This window comes from Cynara cardunculus, assembly GCF_001531365.2.
Source record: "Cynara cardunculus var. scolymus isolate 2C chromosome LG 16, CcrdV1, whole genome shotgun sequence".
In the NCBI taxonomy this organism is placed as follows: domain Eukaryota; kingdom Viridiplantae; phylum Streptophyta; class Magnoliopsida; order Asterales; family Asteraceae; genus Cynara; species Cynara cardunculus.
This window is the reverse complement of record NC_037543.1, coordinates 2881030-2892767: the sequence shown is the minus strand read 5'-3', so window position 1 is coordinate 2892767 and position 11738 is coordinate 2881030. Positions and strand designations below refer to the sequence as shown.

Here is an 11738-nt window from a genome sequence, read left to right as displayed (position 1 = left end):
TATATTTGGTTTATTAATATAATTTTCTTATAAACATAATAATTAATTATTTTGTTAGAACTCGATAATTATTCTAATTATATTTTAGAATTTTTATATATTAAAATGATATGTTTATCCTCTATTTGATTATGTTTATCTGCAGCTAGTTACACGAATTTAAAAATGGAGCTTTAATAAGTTGTACATATGCATAATTTAATTGTAATCTTGAATTTTAAGTAATATGCATCAATATACAATACTTCACGCATAAAATATGGTTTTTAAGAGTTTTTTGTCAAATGTTTTATAATATAATATAGATAATTTTAGTATTTTCTATATATTAACAAATTACAGTAATTAATTTTAGAAAAAAAAATATTTAAAAAAATGATTAAAAGTTTGGTTCCCACGAAAGAATTATGGACCCTTTTTTTGGTCAATTGTAAATCATGCAATTGAAACCGTAGAAGAGTTGGCCACCGATTCACAAGAAAGATCAAAGGTCTAATTGATGGATAATTTTTTATTTTAAGTAAAATATATTTTAATTAATTTCAAGTTAAAATGTATTTTTTTCGTCCCAAAATAAATGTTTACAGTAAAAATGACATACAGTTTTAAGAATCTGTAATTATTACAATTTTTAATCAACAAAAAGATAATTTTACTCTTAGGGTTGTTTACCAAAGGCTTAATGGGTTTGCGCTTACCTGCAAGAGCATCATATTCACTTACCTTATCGAGTAACATTCCTGGGCATCAAAATGAATTTTTGGTAAACGTGTTTTACCTTGTAAGCATTTATCGGGTATGAGTCTTCTCTCTCACTTACTGGGTAAGATTTATGGTCTTTGTTATATCTCTTACCGGGTGAGATTCTTGGTCTTTGTCATACTCATCCGGATGATAAGTGACATCCGATAAACACTTACTCAGTAAATGTTTAGTAAACGACCCTTAATTTAAATATATATATATATATCCATCTTTTAATCCAGTATTTTCTTTAAGTCTGTAAACTATGATATCTGACCTCTTTAACCCAATAAATTCTGAATAGAAACATTGATAACCTAAAAAACATGCTAAATGTACTTCTTTTATCACAATACCTTTTATAGTTCAAAGAATATATATATACAAAGATTGATACCAGAACATGTTCCGAATAATTGATGTTTTTCGTTATACACGGGGTAATTATGTCTTTTTACAAAAAAAAACTCATAAGGGTATTTTCGTCTTTTATTAAAGAACCTCACTTATAAATTGGGGTTTTGAATCACCATAAGCATGCAAAGTTGCAACCACCAGATCCCTCCTCGCAGCAATGGTCTCCACTGAAGCTATCCGTACAATACTTGGTGTCGCAGGTACGTTTTTTCGATCAATATCATTTTAAAAAAGAATTAGTATTATGATAATATAAGAAGGTAAATTCATCGAATGGCCAATCCCTTTAATTAAATTTACTTTTTAACCACTTATGGAATCAGATTCTTATTTTAGTCAGAGTTTATACAAATATTTTAAGATAAATTGCATAAAAAAAGTAACGTACTTTAACTTGATTTCTATTTTTAGTAATGTACTTTTTGGAACTTCCATTTTAGTACCTAAGATGTAAAATTTTAAACATTTAAGTATCTTGGTAACTAATTGAAGCATTAACTGGTTACCATGCTGATGTGACGAATGATGGATGAAGTTGGGTTGAATAATAAATAATACTGAGTTGATACCATATCACTCGCCACATCAATATGGTAATTGGTTAATGCTTCAACCGGTTATTTCGGTATTTAAATGTTTAAAACTTTACATCTTATATAGCAAAAGTAAAATTTTAAAAGTATATTACCTAAAATAGAAATCAAGTTAAAGTACGTTACTTTTTTTTGCAATTTGCCTAATATTTTATGCATTTACGTAAAACTATTTTTGGATTAAAAAAAAGGAAATTCTTTACACGAATGAGAATCCGTAAACAAATTTGTGTAAAAATTTTATCTTCCTTTTTTTAATCTGAAATTCGATTGAAAAGGTGGCTAAAAAAATGAATTTCTATGGGGAAATTGGTTATTTCGGTCAATTTTACAATCTTTTATTTATATGATTTCACATATGTATTTTCAAATAGATTTTTTCAATTATTCATATATGAACATTCTATTTTTACTTTCTAATGATATTTAGGGGCTGTTTGTTTACCTCTTAATAGTTCTATTAAGAGGTAATCTCTGAATAGCTAATAAATGAATCTTGTTTGACATAAAATATATACCTCTTAATGGTTACAAAACATTCTGAATGATTTTGTATCTTGAGTCTCCCTTAATCCATGAGCGCCCTAATTTCATTCTGAACATTTACCAAATAGTTATATTTTTATTTTACACTATATCGTAAGAGCCTTTTAATCATTTTACATCAATACCATTCAGCAATTACTAAACAGCCCCTTAGTTTTTATTGTTTGAACTTCCCCTTGTTTAATAAATTATAACATTTTTTAATTTTTTTTTTTTGAAAAAATAGTTTTTTATTTATTATATTAACAAAATTTTCATCTTACAGGAAATATCACTGCAGTCACATTATTCTTGTCCACAGTGTAAGACTTTTATTAACTCTAAGTATTAGGATTTATTTAGGTTTTTTTTTTACAAATTTAATGTTTGTAAGTTAAAATTTTATAAAAAAAAATGAATATTAATTTGGTTTATAATTTGTTATTTAATTTTTAGGCCAACATTTCTCGTCATATGGAAGAAAAGAAGCGTAGAACAGTATTCACCGGTGCCGTATCTGGCTTCGTTTTTCAATTGTGGTTTGTGGGTGTTGTACGGGATGCCATTTGTGCACCCACACAGCCTGCTCGTGGTCACAACCAACGGAGCTGGGGTCGCCATCGAGCTCGTCTACCTGCTCATTTTTCTCATGTGCTCCGATAAGAGGAAGAGGCTTAAGGTCGCATTAATAATGTTACTCGAGATTCTGTTTTTCGGCGTACTCGTCATTTTGATGCTAATCGTTGTGCATACGCCACAACAACGATCAACAATTGTTGGGAGCATAAGCGTTGCGGCCAATATCCTTATGTATGCTGCACCTTTATCTGTTATGGTATGTCACTTATACTGATATAAGTAAATTCTATTAGTAATAGGTCTTATTATAAAACAAATATGTTAAGAAATACGCTTTTGTTTTTTACTTTAAATAGTACTAAGAGGAAGTTCTTCGATTTCATCAATCCTGGTAGAGTTTTGCCTCCTCTTAGGGGACGTTTACTAAACACTTACTTGGTAAGTGCTTAACGCATAAATTTCCTCATCGGATGAACATGAGAATGGCCAAAAATCTTACCGGGTAAGAGCGATGAGAAAGATGGAGAGTCTTATCCTGTAAATTGTTGCATTTGATATGTTTTGATGTATTAAAATCTTACGCATCAAAATAAATTATTATGTTGACTCATATTGGTAAGCGCTTACCGGATAAGCATTTGGGTAAACGACCCTTAGGAATGAATAAAATTTACAGTCCCCAGATTCTTTGCCCCTTTCATGTCCATTAATCATGTAAAGCCACATCGTTTCATCTACGTGTTGAAATAATTTATTTAAATCATGTAACGTTTTTCATGAGTTAATTGGTGTTTTGATGAATATAATCCAGAAACTGGTGATCACGACCAAAAGTGTCGAGTATATGCCTTTTCTCCTCTCGTTGTTTTGCTTCTCCAACGGTCTCTGCTGGTTCTTGTATGCCCTTGTTCCTTTTGATCCGTTCATCGCAGTAAGTATCTTCTCTTCCATATGCGGTTTTTTTAAGTATATAATATTTATATACGGCAAATGCAACAAAGAAACTAACACATCTTTCTCATCTTTGGTGAGGTTTGAACCCCTGACATCTTAGGAGACAGAGACTACGATACTGCTAGGCTAAAGACCCTTTGGTTGACAATTTTTTTTGTCCATTTTCTACTTAATAAATAATTAATGTATTAAATATCATAAATTTTTCATTAAAATAATAATTTGATTGTTTTATAAATAATTCAGGAGGTTGTAAGAATCCTTGTAATTTTTTTTACAAAATTGATCCGATTGACAAGTTTATCATTTTAGCTACATTTTTTTATTAACCTGGATATCCAATCCGCTATGCGAGCCGACTAATCCCAGGGCAACCACCTGCTTTGCAGATAGCCCGGAGTCACCGCATTTGAACCTCCGTGGGACCTCTTTGGTACTTTTGACCTTTGGAGTCAAGCTCAAACCAATCAGGCACCACCCTTGTGGTTAGGGTTTAGGCACCACACTTTCTTTTCACTCACTTGACACGCTAGCTATCAGTTACAACTTAAATGAGCTAATTTCTTGGATAAACTGATTCAAACTGTCGTCTATATGATAAAAAAAATAGTATTTACACCTGAAAGATCATTCTAATGAATGTTGACCAGGTACCAAACGGGATCGGAGCACTTCTTGGTATTCTACAATTGGTATTATACGCAACATTCTATAAATCCACAAAACGAATGTTAGCAGCGAGAAAAGAGAAAACAGAGATGGGTTTGGCGGTAATCGACACATCCAAGAACCAGAACGGCAATGTTGCCCATTCTTGATTCGTCGGCCCGATAGTCAAAAGCCCGCTTTTAACAGGCTAGTAAAAGTGGACCATGTACCAAACGAATAGTAGTTTGAGTTTTTTTTTACTATTGTATTTGTTTCTAATTTCTTTTTTCGCTAGCAACCATTGTTTTCATAAAATATTTGAAAAATAATACGAATTATGAGAACGAGTGGGCGGGTTACAATGTGGTTAGGTTTATGTAAAACACTTATTTTCACTCGAAGGTGTTACGTCTTACTCAAGATACAGATCTCCAGATTCAATTTAAACATGATAAACTCCAAACGTCTATCATCCCAATTCGTCTCGTATCAAACTAAGGAGTCGTTTACCAAACATTTACCCGGTAAGTGCTTACATGTAAAATTTAACATTATTATTTACGTACCGGGTAAGATTTTAGTCTACCAAAAAGACATCGTATGCAACAGTTTACCCGGTAAGCGCTTACTGTGGTAAGAGTTTTCACCCTCACTTACCGGATAAGATTCATGGTCTTTGTTTCGCTCTTACTGGATAAGATTTTTGGTCCTTACCATGTTCATTCGGTGAGGTAACATGACTTGGTAAGCACTTACCTGAGTAAGTGTTTGGTAAACGGCCCCTAATACTCCATAGGCTCCTTGCATGAGATATATGGAGCTAGTCAGGTATAAAACATGTATTGAACACGTGGTCGCGATTTAAATAAAAAGAACTTTAAAAATAGACATCGAGATCTCATTTCTTTTATATGGTATGGACGGACATATGGTTCACCTTCTACCTCGTTTGGTCTGAACGGGTGCTATCTAGTTTTTACTGTGCTAATCCTAGCAGCACACATCATTCTGCTAACGATCACTGACGTCCCGAATGGTGACACCGCACTCGTACAAACAATTTCATGCAAATCATATATACTAATTACATATGCGATGATATATCGTTCGACCATTCTCCTTGTTTTTATCTTTCATTGTTTTTCACAAAAACAGTTGAAACCGAAATTTAAAAGGTGAAATTTTGGGTTTTTTCTAGAACAAGAATTTCAAACTTTAGATTTAGTTTATAAGTTTGGTTTTTAAAATATTTAAGAGCACCCTTCAAAATTAAGTGGGTGTACGTTTAAGACCCTTATCTTTTTTGCGTTGCAATGAGACGATTGAACGGGAGCCCATGCATCCCTTACCCCGTAGTAGGTCCACCCCGACAAGTGATTATACTAAGGTAAGTTTGACTGAAAGTCAATCCTTCTTGTTTTCCCGTTTTATAAAATAGTTAATTATTAGAGTATCCACAACGGAAATAACATGTCTGTACCCTGATATAAATCTCTATGACCGCTAGGGATGCTAAAAAACCCGATCAACCCTACTCAACCCGAAGGGTGCGTTTGGCATGCAGACTACATGAGACAGGACATGACAAAAAAAATAGTCTCATGTTTGGCATGTCATGGACAAAAAAATCATGGGACAAGGTGAGACTATTTTTAATTTTAATGGGACAAATTTTGATATTTCTTGTTCCACCAAAAAAGGTGGAACAACATGGGACTAAAGTTAATATGACAATATTTTGGTTGATTTGTTGTCATTTTACAATCATTATATGACATAAAATAACATTGAACAACATTTAGGGGTAATATGGTCATTTTAATAGTTTTGTCATGTCATGTCATGTCCTGTCCTAGTCGTACCAAACATAGGACAGACAATTAGTCTTGTCCCGTCCCGTCCTGTCCCGTCCCGTCCTGTCCCATCCAGTCTGCGTACCAAACACTATCGAAGCAACCCGATGTCTAATCGGGTTGTAAAATTGTCAAATCGTAGGTATTAGATTGATATTGGGTTACTACTATTTGAACCCAACCCAACCCAACTCGATGAGCCTGATATTCTTTTATTCCATGGATTTAATATGATTGTTGAATTTCTATTAATATGTGCATTAGACAATTACATTATCATGTATGCTCTTCATATACACATATCTTCAATCTATTTACATATCTATATAACTCATTCGTATATATGTTCAGTGATTGTGAACATATATATGTAAATTGAGAAAATTAACTGAATGTGATATACGTAAGAAGTATGTATAAGTTGTATCAAATGGTTGATGATGAAAAAGAAATTATGAGTAAAGAAATAACATATTCAAGGTTAGAAGAATATTTTAATGTATCAAAATATCAACCCGACCAACCTGTACGAGTTGAGTTGCAGTTTGGTTTGGTTTGGGTTGAGTTAAGATTTTTCAAACCGCAAGCATTGGGTTGGGTTGTTCAAATGTCTTCAATCCGATCAACCCAACCCGTGAGCACCCCTAATGACCGCTGAGAATAATCTATTTGCATGCTCTTGTTATTCACAGAGAAAAAGATCCATTTGCAAGACGATGTTTTCAATTATTCTTTAAATAAATCAATAAATAAAAATGTGAGACCATATTATAAATCATTAATAATAATAAAATATATATAAAAAAACTAATTAATATATTAAAAATTATATTATTCATTAGAAAATAATTTTTTTTAAATCTTTAAAATATTAGATGCTTTTAAAACTTTTATTGATGTTCTAACTTCTAAGCTGGCACAAGAATCAATATCATCAATGAATTAAATTTTTATCACAAATTTTAAATTATAAAATTTTAATATATTTAAATAGTGTAATGTTTTATTTTTGGTCCTTAATGTTTGTAATTTTTAACGGATATCATCCCTAAATTTTAAAAAATTGGATTGGTCTCTCATATTTGTCAATTCTTAAAAATTGGTCCATTTATCTAACAGTCATTAATTTTCTCTGTTAAATCCAATTAAATAAGAGATGTTTTAATATTTTCTTAATTTTTATTATATTAAAATAAGAAAAATGTATTAAAATCTTAACTTGTAAACGGTAAAAGAAAAATAAAGTGATGGTTATTTTTTTTTTTACAATTTAAAAATTAAAATAATCAGTAAATTACGATTTCCGTTTATGTGGTTTGTTAAAATTGCAGATTTCATTTCTATGGTTTTGAAATTTCGATTTTCGTTGTTATAGTTTACAATTTGTTTCTATTTTCATTCCCGAGTCCAAAATAGAAATGAATTGTAAATCATTGAGACGAAAAAAAAAATTTAAATTATAAGGACGAAAAAAATAATGAATTATAAAATAGAGGGATGAAAATCATAGTTTTCAAAACCATAAGGATGAGAATAGAAATTTTTAACAAATCATCGGGACTAAAAACGTAATTTACTTTTACAATTGGGTACGTTAACCGTAATGATTACGTTAAAATATCTTTGGTTTCCTTTCAAATATGATTGCTTAACCGTATGGAATACTCTGTACATTACCCGAATAAATAAGTACGAACAACTGTTATATAGTAATCGTACTACATAATTTATTTCATTTGATTGAGTTGTAATATTTTCAAACTTTTTGTACTTTATTTGTTGATTTATCAATTAACTTATTTTGATGATCTTTTTTTATTAAATTATTTTATCTTTGTAGCTTTGAATATTTATTTTAAAAAAATATGTATATAAATTATTAATTAATTAAAACGTTAACAATACAATTATAAAAATTAAAAATAATTTTATAGTTATTTGAATTATTTTAGAAATAGTTAGTTAGCAAAAATTTATTATAAAACATAAATTTAGAAAACAATGTTGAAAAACGTTATAAAACATAAATTTATAAGACATATATTTTTGGAAAAAAATAAATAAAAAAACATTTATTAGTTAAATTTGACCTAAAAGATAAGAGAGAGTGCATTTTACCAATAGGGAGTGGTGAATATATCCTCATCCTAGATTTAATGATCGAATGTAGGGGCCGTTTACTAAAGACTTACCCGATAAGTGTTTACCGGTAAAATTCAATATTATTACTTACTTACCGGGTAAGATATTACTCCACGAAAACAACACCGTATGCAATAATCTACCCGATAAGCTCTTACCGTGGTAAGAGTAGTCGTCTTCACTTACCGGGTAAAACTCTTGTTCCTTGTCTCGCTCTTATCAGGTAAAATTTTTGGTTCTTATCATATTCATCCGGTAAAGTAAAGTGACTTGATAAGCTTTTATCCGGATAAACGTTTGGTAAACGTCCCCTAGTTATAAATAACCTAGAACAAAGTGCCTTGCTTATCGTATTCAATTTCACCTATGTTTCAGCATATCCATTTATGACACTTCATCAATACGTTTTCATATACAGCATCTATGACCAAGGTTTTTATAACACGAATAACTAATTTATTATAATTATTTTATTTTTTAATTATTTTAGATATTATTTGATAAATATAAACGAATTTATGAGCTGATTTATAAGTTAGCTTTTTTTTTAGATACACGTTTGGATAGATATAAGCTAGCTTATTGAAATTCTACTTGGAGTAGTTTATGAGAAGTGTTTTGTCATTTTTTTTCAATTATATCTTTAACATATATATTATATTAAAACACATTATCGTATATTAATTAAAATACATAAAAAATATGTTTTTTTTTTAAACTACGTTATTGTAATCGTCTCGTTAATACGTCTAAAATGAACTCAATATTAAATGTTTTTGAATTTAATCTTATATTATTATATATTATAAATACTTACGAATTATTTTTTAATACTTATATTTTATACCTTTATAGTTACAGATTAAATAAAAAACCATAATACTTATAAATACTTACAAATTATATTCTATTGATGGAAAATATTAAAATAATAATTTTTCTCTTTATTTAGAGATTTTACAATATTTTTCGTGTTTTCTCTGTTTTAACATACAAGAAGGCAATAGTTGTTGGAGCAAAAAAATTGCTAAAATTCCTCTGTTCTTAATTTTAACATAGCTTTTGGAGATGCTCTAATAACTTGTTTTGTTAATTCCATGCATAATATAAGTTGAATAAATATATACATATTAATTATTATATTGGATATAAAAGTCAAGAAAATATATGAAAAACTAGCAAATTGTCATTTTACACCAACTTCAAGGTAAGAACCAAGCTTCTTTTATGATAACTTAAATAGGGTGAGGTTCTTATAAAAATTATCTATAATGTTAGTTACTATAAGAAGCTACATTTTTTATTTATAAGAACTTTGTATTGAAGATGCTCTTAGAGTATATCTAACAGATTCTCCAAAGTGGAGAATCAAAAGTCAAAGAAAATTTATATTCATCTCCACAACTACTTTATTTTGGAGGTTACAATATTGATTATATTATTAAAATGTTCAATAAATATTATTTCTCTCTATCATATATATATATAGAGATGAGTTGTTATGCAACCCTTTACATTTGTACAACCAATACAACTCAATTTCAACCGTCCATTTAATTTGATAAATATGTGATTTCATAAAAGTTTTTATTGTTTTCTAATATAAAATATTGATCATAATTAATAAACTGTAGTCATTTTTCATAAATATTCAAATCATAATAAATAAACTCTCATCATTTTCATAAATATTTCAATTAATTATGTTGCATTGGTTATATAAACGGACATGGTTACATTTGAAATATGTCATATATATATATATATATAATTTTAAAGATTCTCATTGGTAAAAAGAATATACAATAATTTTTTTCATAGGTAATTATTTTAGGAAATATCTCCAAATCTAGAGAATTTCATCATCTCTCTTTTACTTTCTTAATTATGGATAAGGTTTTGGAGAATCTGTTAAAGTAAAAACTTTTAAAATCGGTATTTATATTTATTTTCAATAATCAATATTTTAATTTTTTTTTTCTTTTACAAATATATTATTTTAATCATCAAAAATTAGAATCAAATAAATCTTGTTCACCCAAATACTATAAAACCAAGGTGCGGAACACCTACCTTGGTAAACACTTATCGGTTCAATTTATCTTATCGGATGAACATAACAAAAACCGAGAATCTTACCCAGTAACAATGAGGCAAAAATTGAGAGTCTTACCTTGTAAGTGAGTGTGATCACTCTATCGGGTTATAAACACTTACCATCAATCCAGTTTAAGGGCAAAAAATGTTAGTTCATAAATTAAATAAAAGCTGTGATTCTTACTGCTGATAGATGCTTATTCAGTAAACGTTTGACAAACAGTCTTTTATCATATTCAAATTTCAAAAATGATTTTTCAAAAAGGCATTCAAACACCATTTTGATGGTAAAGTTGTTTATGCAACTTTCTTATTTTTGGGTACAAATTTTTGGTCATTTTTGTATTATTTCCAAAACCTATGGGCCATGTATTCTTTTCAACTGTTTCCTTGTGATTCCTTTTTTTTTTTTTTAATTTTCAATTTTTTTTATCATAATTAAAAAATTGTTAGAAATATGAATATTTTATGTTTATTTTAAAAATCTTATTTTCAAAAAGCTTTAAATTGGAAAAAATATTGCAGTTTTCATACAATAAATGAAGAGTGAGTTAAAGGGTGTGTGGGATTGCTTATAAAAATAACTTATTGACTTATTTTGGTGTATCATCGGTAATAAACATTTTTGAGTATTTGGATAAACAACTTATACTTGTGTCAAACCGGTAATAATAAGTTTTTGAAGAAGTTAAACCCTTATGACTTATAATAAGTTGAAAATGCCTTTGTAGAAAAGCATAAGTTGTTTTAAATAAACAATCCCAAATACCCCCTTAGAGTGAAGGTCTATCAGTTTTGTTTGTGGTGTGATTTGGGGTTAAACCATATCAGATATGTATTTTGAGCTTTCCTAAATTGCAAACTGCACCACAAAATACAACGAGGTTTATAAGATTTGTATCTATCATACTTTATGTCTACAAAGCAATAACTATAAGTTTAAAAATACATAGTAAAATCAACGATAAATTTTTTTTGATGTGATATTGATCATAGTAAATTTAAAAAAAAAAAATTAAGTTATCTACAATATCAAATGTGCTATTTGTATATTATCAATTACGTTTTGAATCACATGTGATCTTATACATATTAAATGTGTTTTGTAACACATCAAATGTGATTCGATTCCATTATATTTTTTTCAATGTTTAATTTGAATCACTATTTTCACGCTATAAATTAC

The 11738-nt window shown here is 29.0% G+C and overlaps 1 protein-coding gene across 1 annotated transcript; it reads left to right on the top strand.

The window, feature by feature from the left end:
* Positions 1-1299: 1299 nt before the first annotated feature.
* Positions 1300-4808, top strand: LOC112529860 (bidirectional sugar transporter SWEET4-like). The gene is made up of 5 exons (XM_025141284.1): positions 1300-1361; positions 2566-2602; positions 2736-3114; positions 3670-3789; positions 4463-4808. Exons 1-5 carry the CDS (start codon positions 1319-1321, stop codon positions 4628-4630), a joined length of 747 nt encoding a protein of 248 aa, XP_024997052.1. The 5' UTR covers positions 1300-1318; the 3' UTR covers positions 4631-4808.
* The last annotated feature ends 6930 nt before the right edge of the window (positions 4809-11738 follow it).